This window comes from Apium graveolens, chromosome 8 (genome assembly GCF_009905375.1).
Source record: "Apium graveolens cultivar Ventura chromosome 8, ASM990537v1, whole genome shotgun sequence".
Classification (NCBI taxonomy): domain Eukaryota; kingdom Viridiplantae; phylum Streptophyta; class Magnoliopsida; order Apiales; family Apiaceae; genus Apium; species Apium graveolens.
This window is the reverse complement of record NC_133654.1, coordinates 267,099,701-267,120,999: the sequence shown is the minus strand read 5'-3', so window position 1 is coordinate 267,120,999 and position 21,299 is coordinate 267,099,701. Positions and strand designations below refer to the sequence as shown.

The window sequence follows — 21,299 nt, the reverse complement described above, 5'->3', positions numbered from 1 at the left end:
TTAATTGAGATATGGAAAAGTGACAAACAGAAGAACTAGAATATATGATTGCAAGAATAAAATATATAGCCTAAGAGTACTATTCGTAGTTGTACATAGTATCAACATTCACTGCAAGAAGTAGAGTCATTTTTTAAGGTTAATTAGTATTTTTGTCAAAATTGTCTCGTTTTTTGTAGTGTAACATTATGATTCATCCATTCTTCAAACATTTAAAAAAAATTATGAAAAAATTGATAAATTAAGGTAATTAGTAATATCTGCAAAACTAGAGATAATTGCATTTTGCACCCTCTTTTGGCCAAAATTCAATTTTGTATACCTACTTTCATAAATTGCAGTTTGCGCATCCCACTATTTTAAAATTCGTTTCAAGTTGCACCCTTTTTGCCAAATTCTGTCAATTTTTTTGACCAAATTATTGTCTTCAAGAACATATATAATCTATTATTGAAGAGAAAAGATGAGATATATTATTGGAGACAGCAATTAAGGCTAAAAAATTAGGCAAAAAGGGTGCATGTTGAAGCGAATTTCAAAATAAGGGGATGCAAACTGCAATTTATGAAAATACGTATATAAACAAAATGTAATTCTCTAGCGAAACTAATTAAATTGTGGATACTCCTTGCTCTTTTTTGATAATTAGAGGCGACCTCAGTGAATACATTTTGGTCGGATTCTGGTCCCACTATTCCCACTATTCCCACTATTTTTTTGTAAAGGTTATATTACAAAAATTCAAGTATACACCGTTTTTTTCTCTTTTTTTCTTCGAATTAAACTATTATATGTTAAGTAATCAACGTCCATCTAAAACGTTAAGAAATCCAAGTAAGGACATCTTATGCTTGTGCCTATTTGTTCAACATGTGTAGCTAGTAGAATACATCAATACCACATGCTTCTAAAAGGTGTACTTGGTGTATATGCTTCTATAGGTATAAAGCATATGTCGAGTGTTAACTTCGTGGCACTTTCATATCTATCATAGCTTAGTTAAGCTTCAATCTCTCTCTAGCTCTATATATATAATGACTGCTAAAAAATTTCTTAAGGCCTTTTTAAGGATACTCTTACTGGTAGGTTTTGTATCCTTAATTGTTTTGGCTGGAGTGCTGGAAAGTGGAAAATTCGAATCGAAAACACTGATTAGCTACTCCTGGCAAGGTGATAATGGTGTGAAGCACAGGAAGCTGATGGGAGAAGAAAACTATGGTGTTGATCATCCCATGTCTGATCTTCACTTCATGAGCAAAAGAAGAGTGCCTAATCGTTCTGATCCCATACATAACAGGTGCATTTTTCTTTTCAACTTTGCTTATGTAACTTATAATTATGTTTTCTTCAATCTTATATACATTAGTTTGTTTTTAAAACTTTTGGTGTTGTTGTATGATGCTCTTGTTCTTCTTAATTGTATGTTTGAGTGTACCATGTAGCTTAATTGTATGCTCTACAGCCTATATATCGTTGTGAATTTGATGGTCCAAGTGTTTATTTGTCATTAAATAAACCATGTATTCCTCCTACCCATGCAAATAATCTATTTTTTAAAAAAAAAACAAATTTTGAGGTAAGTAAAAATCGAATCCAACCCGAGAACCGGAAGACAAGAGATAAGTCTTGATCCAATGAGTTATCTCATGATACTCATGTATATATCTATCTATTACTATTATTATTTTTAAAGCCTAATTAAACTCCCTTCTTTCAATAAAAACATTTGATGTATTATTTCTTTTTTATCGTAGACAAACCGCAGCCGCTACCCTTCGGGTACGCACTGTATAAACCCTACCGGCTCGCATAATATTTCCTAAAATATCATATTATTTTTATCTGATTTTAATAGACCCAGCTAACTTGACCGGTTATTCTTCTTTCTTTACATTTCTTAATTTCTTGATTTTTGAATTTCACCGTAAATATTAACAATTGAATGAAAACGGAGAGAGTAAAACTTATATAAACCTAATTACTTACTTGCATATTTATGATAATGTGTAATTTTCTAAAATCTTTTTATAATTAAACCTAGCTTAGATTTCAATATTTATACATAGACATGTAACTTGCTTATCAGTTCATGTAAGTTTCATATTTTTTCAGGAGAGCTGGAAATTCTGGAAGACCGCCGGGCCAACCATAGTTACCGGAGTTTCCACAGTATCTTATAAACATTTTAGCAAGTTGCAGACTGTATGTATATATCAACAGATTGAATTACGTCTCTGTAGATGAAAATCAAATCTAGTGCAGTATATATAAATAAATAATTAATAACATAAACTAAAAGATATTATAGCAGACTACTTCAAAAATATGCTGGTGTTGGCCAGGCATAGACATCATTATGGATTGGATTCAGTCAGCATCAGGACATAATCTATCCGGTTATCGTACGATTTATGTCGAGAGTTCCAATCTTGTATAAATTGTACCCCATGTACAGGTAAACATTTATCAGCTGAGGTACAGTTACCTTTTATTTCTAGGACTAAAAAAAGTGTATTGTTTGACGAGGCTGCATTTTAAAAAAATAATAATAATAAAGTCAGTCCACCGATTAAAGCTCTTTTTTTGCACCAGGAAAAGAAAAGGTATTGGTATCAAATTCTTTAGGGTACTGTTTTTGTCCTCTTCCCCGTCAAAAATCTTAAAATAAGCAGTATTATATGTGATTTTTAATAAGATTGAAATAAACTATTTTATGTCATATATCATTAGAGCAAGTCCAAGCAATACCTTAAAACATGTCCTAAATCAAAATTTAGGAAAATTGATAAAACCATAGCTCCAACAGTGTCCTAAACATGCCTGAAACATCTTTCAAGTGCCTTATTTTTAAGACACCACAATACATGCTCTATTTTATTTCTACCAATAAAAAATTTGTTTCCCTCTTTTTTTACACATCTATCTCCTCTTATCTTTGCTCTTCCCTCCAATTTTAATTCAAATATATTACTATTTTAATAATAATGCATAACTATAAGATAAATTGTTGGAACTATATATCAAACTAATGTCTACGAGGCATATGTTAGGACATTGATGGACTTACTCTGAGTGCTCCAACACTTTATAGGGATGTCAATTTTATCACAAGACAGTTCCTACACTTTATTGGGATGTCAACTTTATTACATAATCAATTATATTATATATTCTTTTTTTTATACATTAATTTTGGCGTTAATACAAGCTAAGCTGAATATTCAATAAATGAGTTCGAAAATTTTCAATCAAGTTAAGATGCCCGTTTAAATTAGATGAGTTCAAATTTCTGACCATACGTAACTCGTTAAAAAACCAACGAAATATAATCTACTCAAAATATAAATGAGCCTAATTTAAACGAGTCGACGGAGTAAAGCTAACAAATAAAAATTAAAGAATTATTAAAATTCAATTTTAAAAATTTATAAATTATTTCTATATAAATTTTAAACAACTTCAAGCTGATCGAACTCAGATTTCAAGTTCGAGAGTTCGAGTCAAGTTTTAACCGATTTTGATACATGCTCGACTGGGCTATTAACTAGAGAAGTCCGAATTTATGCCCAACTTCAATTTGTATACGAGAGATTAGTTAAACGAGTTTGAGGTGTTCGTAAGCAGCTCGACTCGAGTTACAATCTTAAGCATCCTTCATGTTATAAGATTGATTATTCGTTTTATGAAGGAATACGAGAACATGATTCGTGTCATTAAAAATTACGGTGTCATTTTCATTTTCATTTTTTTGAGCATGTAAATAAATATGATACAAGAAAATTTACAAATCACTTCTGATATTACCCCTTTTATGTTAATTACCCGTAATAAACTACGGGGTGTATTCAATTGGGATTTTGAAGGATTTTTATGGATTTTAGAAATCATGGGGTATTCAATTTGGATTTTGAATAATCCTTTAAAATCTGAAGGTATTCAACATGGATTGGAAAAAGTCTTTTAAAATCTGATTGTATTCAATTTAGATTTTAAAAAGTCAATCAAAATTTGGTGGTATTCAATTTGGATTTTAAAAAATCCATCAAAATCTGATGGTATTCAAAAATCCATGGATTTTCTTTTATTTAAAAAAGTTGTGGATTTTGATGGATTTGCTAGTACATTTTTAATATCTTAAAATCTCTTCAACACACATGAGATTTTGATGGATTTCTAAAAAACTCCACAAAATCTGCAAGACTTGTATTGCAAGACTCTACAAGATTTTGGATCAACTCCATCAAAATCTACGAAGAATTGAAATCAACATAAATCTTTTAAAATCCATATTATTAATAATCGTTTATAATCTGAAATGAATACACCCCCTAAATAAATATTACAAAATTCATTAACTAACAAACTACGCCCTATCATTAATATATATATATATTATATTATAAATAAATGATGGTAAATATCCCTGACAAAAATAATGATAGTAAATTTCACCGAACAAGATAAACAAGTTCTCACAAGTCATGTATTCCAGATATTCCTTATATTTATCCGTCAAATTTGACAATTTTCCTAGACCAATTCTTAATTTATTATTTAAATCTTATTTATTTATTTATTTATTTATTAAATAGCCAGCTGCAACAAGAATATTAAATAATTTTTTCCCAAATTTACATTTCATTTTCATTTGAGTTTCATTTCACTCTTTCTTCCCTGTCCTGTTCAATTATACATACAACACACATATATGCTGTGTATATCTAAAACCAATACATACAAAATGATCGATTTTGAATTCAATTAGCTAATAAATTCTCACCTTTGTATATGCATATACATGTATTCATATACATATATGTTGATTAGGTCTTAGATCTGTTAATTTCAAGTTTTTTTTAGATCTCGGCGAGAGAGAGAGAGAGCGAGAGCGAGCGAGAGAGAGATAGAGAGAGGGAGGATAGAGAGAGATATATTGAGAGAGGGAGAGAGAGATTGATAGAGAGAGGAGAGATGGCGTCGCACGGAGATCTAGATCGACAGATCGAGCAATTGATGGAGTGTAAGCCTTTAGCGGAAGGAGATGTGAAGAAGCTGTGTGATCAAGCTAGGGCTATACTGGTTGAGGAATGGAATGTGCAGCCTGTGAAGTGTCCGGTGACTGTTTGCGGTGATATTCATGGTCAATTTTATGATTTGATTGAGTTGTTTCGTATCGGTGGAAGCTCTCCTGATACTAATTATCTTTTTATGGGCGATTATGTTGGTAAGATTTGTAATTTATACTGTGTTTGTTTGTGGTTTTGTGTATTTTGTGTGAATTTACGGTTTAAGTTGTTAGCTTGGTGAATTTGATATATGTCCAATTTTAGAAGTTGTTAGCTCGGTGAATGTGATTATGTATGTGATAAATTTTGTTGCCTTGACAATTCGTAGTTTATGCAATTTTTGTGAATTGAAGGTTGAAGTGGTTAGCTCAATAAAATTGATTATATATGTGGTTGAATTTGGTAAGATTATTAATTGATGTTTCTGTGTTGATTTGTGTGAAATGACGGTTGAAGTGGTTAGCTCGATAAACTTGATTATCTATGTGATTGAATTTGGTAAGATTGTTTATTAAAGTGTGTGTCGATTTGTGTGAAATGACGGTTGAAGTTGTTAGCTCAATATATTTGATTATATATGTGTATTCGTGAAATGAAGGCTGTAGGGGTTAGATTGAGAAATTTGATTGTGTATGTATGTATGTATGTGAATTGATGGTTGAAGTGGTTAGGTGTTTCATGTGATTATATGTGTGTGTGTGTGTTGGTAATTTGTGTCTATTGAAGTTTAAAGTTGTTGGCTTTATGAATTTGTTCATATGAAATTGAGAAGTTGTTGATTTATGCAATTTCTGTGATTTGAAGGTTGAAGTGCTTGGCTGTGTTACGTGATTATATGTTTCGGATACATGATATATAGTGTGTGTGTGTGTGTGTTGCTATTATGGGAATTTATGTAGTTTATGCATGTATGTTTTGAATACCTGATTGTTTATATGGTTATTTGGAGGGCATGTTGCAGGAAAAATAATTATGTTTTTAGAAGAAATGATGTGTATATATCTACGGGAATGTTTTGGTTTTTGCTTTACTCTTATAAAAATTGGAAATTGGATTGAAAATGTGATGATTTATTTTACGGCTAGGGCAGATAAAATTATGACCTGCATTTTACGTGTGCATAAGTCCAGTGTAGCTAGCATTTACTATTTTTTCTATATGTACACTTGTATAGGAAGTTTTGGTTTAGTTTGTGTTACCGTTGGGGTATCTAAAAATTATGAACTGGATTTTGCTTGTGCATAACTTCAGTATTTACTATTTCATAAATCATAGTGCTGGTTTAAATGTATGATACTTTATAGGGCATAATTATGAAGTTGTAATGTTTTTCAAGTTTGGTAATGATCAATTAATAGGTTTTTTTTGTAACTTGATGATCAAACTGTGAAAAAGAAATCTTTGGTTTACAATGCTTATTTCTTTGCACAGTAGGTTTCTATACGTTGAGTTTCTTCCTTAAAAATACATGGACCAGAACCTATATGCATTTAAGTAGACACTTACTTAGTAACTTACTATATAAAAGCTGCAACTGTTGGAGTGAGGGTTTTGGAGTGGATTGTATTCTAATTTTGTTGTTTAGAACATTGGTGTTTCTTTTATGTCAGTTAGGGTACAACAAAACCTACTATTACTTATTGTGGTGTGTGACAATGATAGCTGCCGCGAATTAAGGATTAGTTGGTACCCCGTTAGCCCTGACATGTCATCACTGGTAAGTCAAATTTATGTATGGACCAATTGAATTTGTATTTTCGACTCCAGCACGCCTTTATATATCAGCTGGTATTGTCGTGAAGTATTTAAAGCTTCTTGTCAACTTTTGGCCTTTCTAAAGAATAAAAATGTCTTTTCTAAAGGAAATTTACTACAAATATAGTCATACAATAGGTTAAAATACTTATTTGATAAATTACTTCCAATCAGAATGCTTCTTAATTCTTGGAGAAAATGTTATGCTTCGTCAAGCAACTGTAATCAAGTGATTAGGTTGATGCTGTTTTATAGACCACTGTGTTTGGGTCATTTGTGAACCTTTTACAGCATCTGTAAATTGTAATTAACTAATTACATTTACACTTAATTCCAAATAAATCTATATGTATGTAAAAGGTAAGAGTTCTGTTCCATGTTTTACAAATGACATACTACATTCACTATGTTCATCACATCATGCTTGAGGGGAGATATCCTTTTTGGTTTATTAGAGTTTTAAATTGGATAGTACATAAGAGTATAATTTGGCGTGACATATAATTATTATATTAAACAGTTAAGTAGTTGAATTCTCGAATCTCCATCATGGAGATTCTTTTTTGGCAGTCAGATCCTTTCACTAGGATCTATGTGTCATGATTCGGAGTTTATGTTATGATTGTTTGTGCACTTGATAAGAAAGTGAACTGATGAAAAGTTATCATAGTTTAGCAACAAAGTTTTTCAATGAAAAAATATAGGTGGTTTAATAATAATATGCATCTACTCTCGTCTGCCTTATTTTCTTTGTTCATTTTATAAATGCAATTCAACAGTCTTTGGGACTGATAGTCCAAACAGTTGGCACTGATGACGAGATTGATGGTTCTAATATAATGTAATACATTGTATAACAATATGTAACAAAATCTTCGTGCTTACTATACGTAAGAAAAGCTATAGGAAAATTGGTACTGCAATTATTCTCATGAATATTGATTCTGTTCCGTTGTGGAATAGAGTAAATTTTCCATTAAATCACAATATATTACATAAGTTCAAGTTTCATTTTTCGTTTGACTTGTTCGTTTCGTTATGTTGAGAAAATCTAATCATCCTTAATTTTGTAGATCGAGGGTACTATTCCGTGGAGACTGTTACCCTCCTAGTGGCGCTTAAAGTTCGATACAGAGATAGGCTTACAATCCTCAGAGGAAATCATGAAAGCAGACAAATTACTCAAGTGTAAGGCCTTTTATCAATTACCTGTGGCCATGATGCAACATCTTATTCCGTCAATCGATTATAGGCCTTCTAATAATGTTCAGTATGTAGCTGGTTAAACTGACCAAAAATGAAGTATCTAGCTGATTAGCTTGTTTACATAACTTCACCATTCTCTAATTATATGTTTCATGTTCTATCTATCTTGAACTTCAGGTATGGTTTTTATGATGAATGCTTGCGGAAGTATGGGAATGCTAATGTTTGGAAATTTTTTACTGACCTCTTTGATTATCTACCTCTTACTGCACTTATAGAGAGTCAGGTTTGTGATTCTTCAACTTTAATTTTGTGTTTTTTTTATGATCACATATTATAACATTATTAAATTGATAAATTTGTAGATATTCTGTTTGCATGGAGGACTTTCACCATCTCTGGATACTTTAGATAACATCAGATCTCTGGATCGTATACAAGAGGTACGTTAAGTCAATAATAGTTGCTATGTTTGGGATTCGTATAGCTTGTGGCCATATGTAGTGTGTTTTTATCCAATCGCATTATATTATCATGGCTATTGTTTTCGTATCACAACTTGTTCTTACCCTGGCATAAATTTTTGTAAATGAAGACCCCCAAACACTGTGTTCCCGAGTTTTTTACACAGAAGAAAAGAAAAAAAATAACGAAGAAGAAAAAAGAATTTGTATACATTTCTTTCACATGTTCCTGAGTTTTTTTCGGAAAAAGGAAAGTAAGAATTTGATGAAATAGTTGACAATTTTATATTTGTAAGTATCCTTTCTCTCCAAAACTTTCCAGTTTTGGGTGAAAATTTTTGGAAAGAAATTGACTCTGATTTCTCCAGCTTTCTTTTCCTTTTCTTCTATAAAAAAATTTAGGAACACATGAAAGAAAATTAAAATTATTACATATCTTTCTCTTTGGTCTCTTTATAAATTAATATAAAATTCGGGAACACTTCGTAAAGATATGTATTATATGATACGCTCACTTTAAGAGTGGCTGCTTCTTCCTCTTCTTGTTTTAGTTAGACATCAAGAGCTCTTGTATATACTTAGCGCTATGTATTTTTGGCTTACACTTCCTGTCAACCTCTTATACTTTCAGTAATTTCATTTTAAGACCTGGTTACACAATTATGTGACTGTACATGAATGCTAGGTTCCACATGAAGGGCCAATGTGCGATCTTCTATGGTCTGATCCAGACGACCGGTGTGGCTGGGGAATATCTCCACGTGGGGCTGGTTATACCTTTGGACAGGATATAGCAGCTCAGTTCAACCACACTAATGGGTTATCTCTAATTTCTAGAGCCCATCAGCTAGTGATGGAAGGTTTTAATTGGTGTCAGGTTCGTGAACTGAACTGTGGATGGTTAAAGACTGTAAAAAAAAAAATTATATAACTAGTTCTCCTCTCCTTTTGTTTCTCAGGACAAAAATGTGGTGACAGTATTTAGTGCTCCCAACTACTGTTACCGCTGTGGAAATATGGCAGCAATTCTGGAAATTGGCGAGAACATGGATCAAAACTTCCTTCAATTTGATCCTGCACCTCGGCAGATTGAGCCTGACACCACCCGTAAGACTCCTGATTACTTTTTATAAGCTCATTCAGGTACCAGCCATCATCTCGATCCCGGGCTCCCATTGCATCTTGAAAGAGCAGTTTTTGTTCGAGTTTGTGTCTACATTCTTTTACTGGGAATAGTTCTGCTGCTGACTTCGCATACAAGAAACTCATGGGAAACCTGACAGATTGCAGCAGCCATTTTGTTATGTATATTGTCCAAGATTACATAAAATGTTGTGTTCTTTATTGTTTACAGTAGGAGGAGTCATATTTCAGTTGGATTTTTGTTCTTAACCTTTGTATCGAAGTTCTATAATTTTGATCGGATGATTATGTACATGTTTACACCAAGCCCCTGCAGGTTGATTCGGTAAGTCAACTAATTAACCAAATTTTTTTTCATTTACAGAGAAAATCTTTATGTTCTTAGGCTTCTGTTTGTTTGGCGTTGATTATTTACAAAAAAAACTAGTTTTCTTGTTTTCTTGGGGTTTGATTCGTTGTTTTTGCAGTCGCATGTAATTTTAAAGACTTCAAAAGATTTTTATTACATGGGAGAAAAGTACTATTGAGATCACATTTTTATCGAAGATCACCTATATTTTGTAATCAAAATATTATGAAATCTATTATTTTGTGAATTATGTTTTACGAATATAATTCATCAAAATTGTTGAAGATCATTTAAGTTTAATAAGTATATTATGTAAGTTTTATAATTTGAACAAATATTTTGTAAACTAAACATGTTTTGTAAAAGATGGAGTCATTTCAGTTCATAAGTAGTTTTCGTGGACTCCAATAAAAATACGGTCTCCATAAAACTTGACTCCATTAGATAGAGTCATTTTATTTATAATGTTTTCGTATATTCTCGTAAATTTTTCATTTTTTAATTTTCATTAATTATAATGTACAAAATAATATATTATCTTTCAAATATTAAAAAGATATCTGAACCAATTATATTTTATTTTTATTTTTGAGGTAGGAAGATTATTTATGGAGCTATCTTTCACATCCACTATAAAATCCGAGTAAAGGATCAAAAGAACTTAATTTGGGGTAAGAGTATAGAGTTTTTGCAAAAAATTGAAGTAAACAAATATTACACTTGAAACTGTCCACGAGGGACTGCTCGAGTTTATAATCTGTACTCGACACTACATTGGAGGTTACATGTGTATTTACTTTTAACATTCTAATATAGCCAACATCACGGCAACAATGAGCTGTTAAACGTTCAGTATATGTAGTTTCCAAGGTTTAGAGAACATTCGGATCCGAGTGAGAGGGAAAAAAATACGAGAGACCATGCCGCTTATATGATTAACTACAGCTAAAACCTTGAACTGGTTGGTACTCTTACTGCTCCTGAAACAGAAACATTTCCCTTTCTTTTGAAGTACACGAATGATCCGCTAAGCATCAGCAAACATAGCATAATTCCCTGCAAAAGAGTAGTTACAAATTAATAATCATAAAAAAACTAACACTGAATCAAGACGCAAGTACCTGCAGTAACATGTTACAGTGAACAAGACATGATGGCGGTAAGAACCAATATTATGCAGTTACCTGTGGTGGCCAGAATTTGTGTTGAGAACAAAGGTCAAAACATCCAGTTTAGAAAAAAAAACATATGGTAACTAGCAACATGCACTAAAAAGATCTTCGCACATGTGTTTCGGATTATGGTCTACAATGTACCAAATATGGGGAATATTGACTGGAGCAGTAAGTTATAACTAGGTAAAGAAGATTTGGCTCATCAAAAATATAATGGAAAAGCACGAATAAAATGAAAGAATGATACCTCAAATCTAAGTACTGATATTTTCTCTTCATTAGTTGCTGGTATACAGCTTCTGTATGTGATGTATGAATCTAACCCACTCCCTGATGTAGATGAATCACCCAAAAGACTTCTCTGTTTATCCGAACTAGACAACTTTTCTCCGTCATGCAACGTCACCTTGACATTCTCATGCATAGTGTCAAGAGTAGAGCGGCCTTGTTTCTTTTTGGTGTCTTTTTCTTTAGAAGCAGCTTTACTTTCCACACATTTTAAAGGTATACGATAACCAGTTTCACTACATCGGTACTTGTCATCTTTCTATAAGAGAAATTGCAACATAATTACTCTTTCAGTTGCAGGGATAACATTTTTTTTTTACCAAAGCAGGGATAACAGTTATTAAAGTGTCTTAAGTGCTTGCTAGCCATAAGACCCATATAGAAGTAAAAAGACTGATAGAATCAAAGATTATTTCGATCATATATGCACATACTTTAATCATTTTAGTAATTTTATCCTCTATTCTGTATCTTTGAATAAAGGGCAGACAAATTGTGACCGTCACTTGAATCACCAATTAGATTAAAGGAATAAAACAGTCAAAAAAATTATATAGCATATTACACGAGCCGGGTAAGATAGCTTAACAAGACAGACATCTTTGAGTGAGGCATTAAAACAAGCAGTTTTCAGCTTGTACAACATCAAAGGAAAGAGAAAACTTTATACCATTTTTCCAAAATAACGTAACTTTAATTGACTCTATCTGAACCATCTACCATGTTGAGGCTGTCCACGTGTTCAATGAAGAGCAACATTCATGTTTCCATTATACCAAATTAAAGACGAAAAAGTTCAAAACTCCAAAGCATTATTACTTGAGGTCTCTACACAAGAAACTAGTGATTCTGACAACTCTCCTAGATTACTACACTGATCAGTTGTGTTACTATTAAAAAAAGACACACATCCCTTGTCCGTTAATCAATCAAAGTAAAAGCACCAATACATAACACAACCTAAAAACACCTATTCTATCATAGAAAAATGACTTTTCCTTATCATCACGAATCCCCTAATTGTTCCAGAGCAACATATCATCACAAACCCTTAAAATTACTTAAAATTCATCGTAACAACTAACGACCAGTACCACAACCAATATCTTTTTATCATCACAAGTCACAACACAATAAACTACAATTAATTCAACAACAAACATAATCATTAATCCGTTTCAAAATAGTTGTACACTGTGACTTTATACACAGGTTAAGTATCAAATTAACAATTATATAAATAGAGAAATATCAAATTTACCACCTATTAATTTGGGGTCTCAAAATGGCCATTTTCACAAAAATTGCTAACTTTCGATGATAATATTGAGATGTGCATAGCGTAAAACCGACTTGAAAAGTGGCCAATTTAAGACTTTCCGACTTGAAAGTGACTACTAATTTGAGACCCTGAATATTTCGGTGGTAAATTTAGAATTTTTCTAATTATATATTGGTCAACTTGATAATTAACCCTTTATACACACAATTTAAAATGCATGGACCACATAATTACATAAATTACTTTTTATTTTAATATTGTGCACAAAGTTAAACTGGACAACTATTTTGAAATGGAGCGATTAATCCACAAAAACTATGAAACTAGCCATAAAACACGAAAAAAAAACAAATTCGATAAAATCGAGACCTTTTCGGAGTAGAGGCAAGGAATACAAGGACCAGAAGGAGAGCAATCATAAGTAACATTAAGTCCTTTAGGCGTCTCCTTGAAACTCATTAGTATTCGTCGCCCAATTACACTGCCTCCTTGTGTATTTTCACCAATTACTCTTTCACTAATTAAAATTGAATCAGAAATTAATTTATATACTAAAGATATTTAAATAAGGTAACAAGTAGTATCAGATAAATATCGGGACGAGCTAGAATCGAATCTGAGAAATTATTTATGTGATAAATGAGTAAAGGAGGGATTGGGGAATTGACTTACAGTTGTGAAGAGAGGGAGAGGAGAGAGAGGAGGATTAGTGTGATTGAATTACTCATCTTGCTGTGTTGTGTAGATCTCTCTGCTTTTCTCAGTTGAAGAAGAGGAGGTTTATTTCTTTTTTTTTTACAGATTTGAATTGTGAGTGATAATTTATTTATTCAGGAAAAATTATATTTTTTCTTTTTCTATTTGAATTTCATTAAAAAATTTGTCTTAAATTACGCGCAGCCGCTGTCCTTAGGGTGCGCGGGTAAATTTTACGGACTCACAAAATAATCTGTAAGATAAATTAGGTAAACTGTATTTAAGCAAACTATAAACCGTATTTAAGCAAACTCTGACCGAATCCTTTACTACTTTTTTTCTGGTTTCCTGTGATCAATCCAAATTTTAACAATTAGATTAAACATAAATGTCATGTTTAAATGTCATGTTTACGGATTTCAGAAATTGTTATTAATATGTTGATGTACGTATTTTTTATTTATTGAATGAATTTCGAAAAATCATATAATTTATCGATAATTTATTGAATTATACGAATTTTAAAAGGGGGTGATTTCTAGAATCTTGACAGGTAGCCTTAATAGGTTTCATTTTAATAATTAAATAATATCTAGTTTAATATTTTAATCAGTATTTTAAAAGTCTTCGATTCAACCGATTAATCCCGAATTAATTCCCTGCAAAATATTCAATTGATTCGATTTTTGAAATTCGATTCATTCTTACGAATTTTCTTTATTAAATATATATAATTATTTATTTAAATTAAAATACTATATTAATTTAAATATGAATAATTATAGAAATTATGTTATAATGAATATATATTTATTAATAAATAACTAATATAATCATAATAATATATTAAATATAATTTAATATTATAATACATCCAATTTTTATTCCGAGCAATCTCCGATTTTCAATTAATTCCAAATTATTAGCTCGACCGATTTTTTCCGATTTTCGATTTATATACCATTATTTTTAATATATTAATTTTGGAAAAGTATGTAAGAATAAATTAAAGGAAACAAAAGGACATTTATTACACACACAACACACTCGAGGCTTCAGTTGAGTTACAGTTGCAATGGAAGCGGGAACACTTTTCCGTTATCACATTCCGTTAAATTTACATAACCCTCAACCTCACCGCCCCTCTTTCAGACCACCTTCCGTTAAGGCTTATTCCAATTTACAGGTATCTCTCTCTATATATCTCTCCCTCTCACTCTATCTCTCTCTCTCTCTCCCTCTCTCCCTGTCTCTCCCTATCTCTCTCTCCCTCTCCCTCTCTCTCCCTCTCTCCCTCTCTCTCCCTCTCTCTCTCCGTATCTCTCTCCCTCCCTCTCTCTCTCTCTCTCTCTCTCTCTTTCTCTCTCTTCTCTCTCTCTCTCTCTTAACTGAGCTTAATTATGTTGAATTATAATTAAGGGAGATTACAGAGGACCTAAGCCAGCAAAAGAACTGATAGCTGATTGGGTAACAAGCAATGACGACGTCGTTCGATCCTTACCTGTTTATGTCGGAGGCTTCTCTTTATTAGCTGTTCTATTTAATCGTACATTTTCAGGCATTGCTCTTGTTGCTGATGCTAGTAGGTACTCTATCTTTCTCATTTTATCTTTTGGCTCTCGAATAAATATATGTGAATGCATTTGGTACATGATTTTCGAGTATTTGTTGTTGAATTTATGCATTGTATGTCGAATTGTTTTAGATTTTGATCTTTTTGTCATTTGTAAAACAGTTAATTAAATCATATTGTGACCATTTCGTGTTGTGAGGATAATAAATAGGAGAAATTTTGCATAGATTCGAGAGGCGATACCCAATTTTGAAGGATAAATGTAATGACCTGCAAAAATGAGAACGGTTAGTTGTTAGAAATGTTGGCTACAGATGACATTAGATAGATTCGACCGGTGATACTCAATTTAAAGGTTGGCTTCATATGACATTAGATAGATTCGAGAGATGATACTCAATTTAAAAGTATAATTGTGATGACCTACAAAAGGGTAAGAACAATTTGTTGTTAGAAATGTTGGTTAGAGATGACGTTAGACTCTATCATATGGAATTTTTGCATGAATTCAAGTTTGAAGTCTCTACTTCGTGTTGGTCGGAATGATATAAGAGACAAACCTGGTATACAAATAGGAAAGGTGAATGATGTACTTATGTTTCTTTTGATATGTGACTTTTTATTATTTCATAAGTTTCAATTCACATTTTTAATATGAATTTTGAATATAATTTTATATTTATGTTTGCCACACTTTTTGCAAATGCATATAAGCCATCTTATATAGAAACTATGGTGCTCTAATTTTTGTTTTTGTTTCTTTCTTTCTTACTGATTCTGTCAGTGTGTAAACTCTGTTTGTCTGCTTAAAATTTATGAAATCTTGTGTCTCAGCTCACAGTCTAGAGCTGATCTTCTGACACTGGGGTTGGCAGTTACAAATATTTTAACTGGTCTGGTTTGGCTTTCCATCCGACCTAAAACTATTTCTGTGGTAAGGTTTCAATCTTCTACTTAAAAGTTAAAACACATGTTTATTCAGTCCTGTTTCCCGCCCTCTACCCCCATTTATATCTCGTACAGGACGGGTTACTGCAACTTATTGATAAGAATTTTACTCCGTGGTCTTTGGTTTCAAGGTTAATCCTGAAGGTGTAGACTGTCAAAGAATATGCACTGACCTTTCCGATGCCGTTGTCTCTGAATTGCTATGGTACAACTCCTCGCTACTGCTATGCTTTATAAATTGAGTAAATTTCATTTATTCATTGTGTCCTCTCTTTCAAACCATATTGGAAACTCTGAACTGGTCTGTGACTCCTATTCATCTAGATGGATTCTTGTCTCACTAATTTTGAAAAACAAAATTGGATAAGCAGTCATTTATTGTTATCCTATACTATCATTAGCAAATTGTTTGATGGGAAGTGCTGGCTTAAAATAAGGCATTTTCTTAAGCTTCTGATTGTATGTAATTAATATTATGCACAAGTTGCTCGGTAAATGCACATGCTATCAAGTGAAACAACTGTTTATGTGAGCCGATTATGATTTAAGACAAGTTAAATAAGTACGAGCTTAGTAATGAATTAGAAAAAATCAGTTTAGGAGCAAACTTAATTCAACTTGGCAACCTTATATAGCAATTTAAATTTCTCATTCCTTGGCTCTGCCCATGTAAAATTTACCAACTTTTCTGTAACTTAGCTCGGACATGGTCCAGATCAAATAATTGAACTAATAGATATTAGTGCCTACTAAAATTTGTAGTCAACTAACACTGTGAGCTCATTCATGTAGAACTATCAGTCACGTATTTCTATACATACCAGCCTACCTTTTTTAACTTAGACAGAGCCTTATCTGATAACAAATTAATTTATGTACCTAGGAATCCTATGTAGGAAGTCTAGTAGTGGTACCTAGGCTGGTTTCTTCATTTAAAATGTATTCAAGGCAATAAAAAATACCGAAAGAGTGCTGCAAAATTCCTTATGTAACATTGAACAATTTCTATATGTTAAGGATCCTAGAATGCATATGACAAATACCCTTATCATTAAATAGGGAAGTGTATCATTAGAAAACACGGACTAATTAACCTCGTTTGGATCTTGTCTCACTTCTTGTAAGGGTATGGGAGTCGGTATCGGAGGTGACATGCTGCAGATCTCTGGTTATTGTTTATAATAATATATGTGTTCTCCAAATTGGATGTGCTGCTGCTTCTTCCTCTTGCGAAGGTGAACCTCTCCTAGCAGATGCTACTAAACTGGTGCAAGGGTCATTGTATCAAAGTGCTATAAAATCTGGATCGCGTAAGCAAGATACATTTTAAACCTTTTTGTAAGTAGTCTGACATGAAGCATAAGAAGGAAATAAAAATAGAAAACTACTTTCACTTATTCTTTCAGAGAGTTACTTGGCCAACTTATCCCTCTATCCTGGGAAGTCCCAGCTGCCATTTCTTCCTTCAAATACACAGGTACGTGTAGATCTTGATTCTTCCCAAGTACGTACAAGTCAGTTTCTAGTTTTAATTTGATAAGAATATATAAGAGAGAACTGAGAGAACTGCCAACTTTCTAAAAAGAATCTTCTATACAAGTCAGTTTCTAGTTTTAATTTTGATAAGAATGTATAAGGGAGGACTGCCAACTTTTTAAAAAGAATCTCCCCCCCCCCAACCCATAGTTTGATATCATTTACTTAATTGCTGTTTGAGTTCAAGTATAAATATCACAACTCAAACAAGCAAGGTTGGGTTAGAAGCGATCACTGATAGAATGTGTGATTTTGTAGGCAGTAATCTTGCAACCTCTTGGAGATAAAGGAATTGCAGTAATTGGCGGTGACACCATTAGGGGCTTTACAACTTCTGATCAGGTGATTCTTTAAGTTTAAAAGTTCAGAGATGAAAGCATCTGGCTGACTTCCAATTATTGAGTTTGTTGATTGTACCAGTTAACCTAATTATAACACTTGATACATTCTGCAATAAACTTTCTCTGCATGTCAGATATGCAATTAAGTCTTTTCTCCCATCAGCAAGCTATTTAGCATAAGCACCGCTAAGCCCTAACTGACAGCAAATTATTGATCGCTTTCTCTCTTGGCTTTGTATGAAAATGATTTCCTCAAAGATTTTCGCGGCAATTTAATGCCATAGGAGATTGGTTAATCATGCAACTACATATTATGACAATGCTTGATGGTCATTTGAGGAATAAACTGATTAATGATCTTTCTTCCGTTTTCTCACTGGTCCACAGGCATGGATTACATTGATCGGAGACAAGTTGGATGCTACTCTTGGTAAACATTTTCTTACTTCTCCACTGGCAACACAAGATAGAAGTTGAAATTGATACTACTTATAATGAAATTTTGTTATTAAGAGCTGGTGTAACTTCACTGTGTTCATTATTTTCAAGCAATTGCTGAATTGCAAAAAAGGTGCTCACTGATTTATCCAGATGTCCTACCTTTTATAATATGTGTTTCGTACTTGTAGAAAAGAGTACATGAATGTAATTATTAAGGCATTCCAAATTACAGTTCAAAATTCAAAAACATTAGTATAATATGTAGCGGTAGGGGAACTATGCATCTTAATGTTTGCTTCGTCAAACTTTCTTTTCCACCAATGGATGTAATGTTGTTTCATTAAGCAAAACAAGATTCACAAACACCGTGTTTCCAAGTTACATCTGCATTCTTCTAACTCTGACGTCTCAGGGTCGCCCAAGTACACGCGTGAGCCAAAGTCAGCCGTTAGCAAGTATGAACCATTAATTGTGAATCCTACCGGATGAAGACAAGTTAGAGGTTCGACTGGTAGCTTAAATTTCATCTCCAAGGTAAACGTTTTAGTTGCGCTGCAGTTTCTCAATACCCACATTACCATATCATATTCATAAAGAGAACTTCTTACAACAAGAGCCAATGATTCTTCGTATGCTTCCACAGACATTGATTCTACGTATGGATCAACAACCTTTTCTGGCAACTCGACTTCTCTATTCGTCACTGCCAAAAGCAGCTATCGTTATAACTTTATAGTCCTCCTGAAAATACCCAAAGCACAAACCAGCATCTTGTCCAGGCTCACAAACTTTCAGGGGATTTTTTTTGGCTTTTAGGATAACGGGGTTCAGTAAATATATGCTATTGCCGGTATGCAATTTACTATCAGCCATTACAGCGTCCATAGACCAATACTTTATCATCTTCTTTCCTCAATCCAAATGGGCCGGGCCTGTAATAGGATTGTTTACTACTGGTTGTTTTTTCTTTGTATATGTAAACTGATTATGTAATCATAGAAGGATTCACAATAGCATAATCATATATAGCAACAAAAAATAAATTAGTCACAGATTGTATCATTCCAAATTACAATTCAAAATTCAAAAACATTAGGATAGTTTCATTATTCTATCATTATTTCCTACTATAAGGTGACAAACAAATTACAATGTAATGAAGGTTTCGAAGTTTTGTATGTGCATGTCCAGAAAATTGTTGTTGCCTACAAAAGATCGTCATCATTGTCAACCAAAGCAGCTTCTTCATCAACCATAATCGTTTTGTTATAATTAATGTACACTTGTTTATGCTAGAAGCTTATGAACTTCTGTTTTTGTTTCTCTATTTTCATTTTAATTTTTCCAGTTATCATTTTCTCCATTTACTTTATAGAAGTTCTTGTTAACTATCAACTTCTAGAATGCTTGTATGCACCGTGTAGCAGGGCGGATCCAGAAATATATTTTTAGGTGGATACCAATCAAATTTTGAAAAAATACATTTTTATGATTTTGAATTTTATGGATGCACTTTAATATATTTTCAAAAATTTAATAGTGAAAAAATATAAATTTTGATTTTAGGGGGGCACGTGTCCCCCGATGCCCCTTACTAGATCCGCCCATGCCGTTCAGTTGGTTGGCAACTTGTCATTAGTTTCGATTCTGGCATCTAATTCAACTCTAGCTCTAGTGGTATAGACTAATATAGAATGTAGGCAATAAGTTTATGTTCACTATACATATGATATATAAAAGCAATACACTTTTGTATCTCTCTCCCTTTTATACCTCTCTTGCTGATTTATGAGAATTATCTACCTTCCGTACCCTAAATAAACCCTTAACTAAAATAAAGCAATTACTAATTGGATCATAACTATAACTACCTGCAAATTTGAATTTTATGCGGCTAACCTTAAATTAAGGTAAAAAAATTAGTTTAAAAGGTTAAAAATTTAAGTTTACTCACTATGTATGCAAAAGTCAAGCCATTGTATTGAGCGCACGTATATTAGATTTATTAAGGTCAGGATTTATGATAGATTTCGTAAATAGCATATGAATACACGATATACGCTACTACATGTTCTCTAAGTAAGCTCCTAGAAAAGTGACTACTGAGAAAAAAATAATGAGCATAAACTCAAGAAGATTATGTCTACCTATATTACTCGGACTCTTCATTTTACCTTCGAGTATCCGTGTCGGACACTTACACTTGGACATAGATACTCAGACTCAGACACTTATTTTAAGCCAAGAACATGAATATTTTTCAAAATTTTGTCGAGACCGATACTTGGACACGTGTCCATGTCGGACACTTCTAGCCGATTCAGAGTAACATAGATGTCTACTACGACGTCCACGTCTGCGTTGGTAGGGTGAATTTGAAGTTGTTTCTTGAAATTTCTTTCATTTTCACCCTAAGCTCGGACCATGGTAGATAACTCAAGCACTGAAATATCACATTTTGGTAGATTGAGCTCCAGGGTTTTGAAATTCTAGTTACAGAATTTGATATAATGATGAATTTATACACCCATATCCTTATTTAAAAATAATTAACTTTCTATGATGAAAAGCTATTAAACATACAATGCAAAACTACAAATTGATCTTCCATGCATGGCTAATTTATTTATATTATGTTAACATCACTTATATTAAGTCTTTAATTGGATTATTTTAAATGTTATATATAATTTGAAATTATCTTTCTTTTTATTATGTTTTATTATTACATTAGAGATTACAATTATATACTGTTTTAAATCTTTTTATAATATCTTATTATTACATTAGAGATTACAATTACATACTTTGTGGCATCTCCTAAGTCAATAATTTGAACATACAAGGAAATATTTTCAAAATATTGTAAGGGATTCAGACTTGTTAGATTTAGTACACTCGGACATATGTGAATTTGGTGGTGTGTTGACTAAGGATCATTATAGATATTTCATTACTTTTATAGATGATTGTAGTAGATATTGCTATGTTTATTTGCTTAAACATAAGGATGAAACACTAGATAAATTCATTATG

General features: G+C 32.4%; 3 protein-coding genes across 3 annotated transcripts; 2 read left to right on the top strand and 1 right to left on the bottom strand.

Moving 5' to 3' along the window:
* The first annotated feature begins 4,653 nt into the window (after positions 1-4,653).
* Positions 4,654-9,934, top strand: LOC141676656 (serine/threonine-protein phosphatase PP2A-2 catalytic subunit-like). Its single transcript, XM_074482350.1, has 6 exons — positions 4,654-5,224; positions 7,895-8,009; positions 8,205-8,313; positions 8,393-8,470; positions 9,177-9,368; positions 9,451-9,934. The coding sequence occupies exons 1-6, from the start codon at positions 4,972-4,974 to the stop codon at positions 9,622-9,624; spliced, it is 921 nt and encodes a 306-aa protein (XP_074338451.1). The 5' UTR covers positions 4,654-4,971; the 3' UTR covers positions 9,625-9,934.
* Positions 9,935-10,681: 747 nt separating this feature from the next.
* Positions 10,682-13,522, bottom strand: LOC141676567 (uncharacterized). Its single transcript, XM_074482238.1, has 4 exons — positions 13,401-13,522; positions 13,098-13,245; positions 11,406-11,705; positions 10,682-11,039 (listed from the first exon to the last, which is right to left on the bottom strand). The coding sequence occupies exons 1-4, from the start codon at positions 13,454-13,456 to the stop codon at positions 10,929-10,931; spliced, it is 615 nt and encodes a 204-aa protein (XP_074338339.1). The 5' UTR covers positions 13,457-13,522; the 3' UTR covers positions 10,682-10,928.
* Positions 13,523-14,468: 946 nt separating this feature from the next.
* Positions 14,469-19,315, top strand: LOC141681016 (protein COFACTOR ASSEMBLY OF COMPLEX C SUBUNIT B CCB4, chloroplastic). Its single transcript, XM_074487080.1, has 10 exons — positions 14,469-14,610; positions 14,844-15,010; positions 15,832-15,931; positions 16,077-16,150; positions 17,071-17,255; positions 17,352-17,422; positions 17,740-17,823; positions 18,210-18,252; positions 18,676-18,797; positions 18,907-19,315. The coding sequence occupies exons 1-9, from the start codon at positions 14,500-14,502 to the stop codon at positions 18,750-18,752; spliced, it is 912 nt and encodes a 303-aa protein (XP_074343181.1). The 5' UTR covers positions 14,469-14,499; the 3' UTR covers positions 18,753-18,797; positions 18,907-19,315.
* The last annotated feature ends 1,984 nt before the right edge of the window (positions 19,316-21,299 follow it).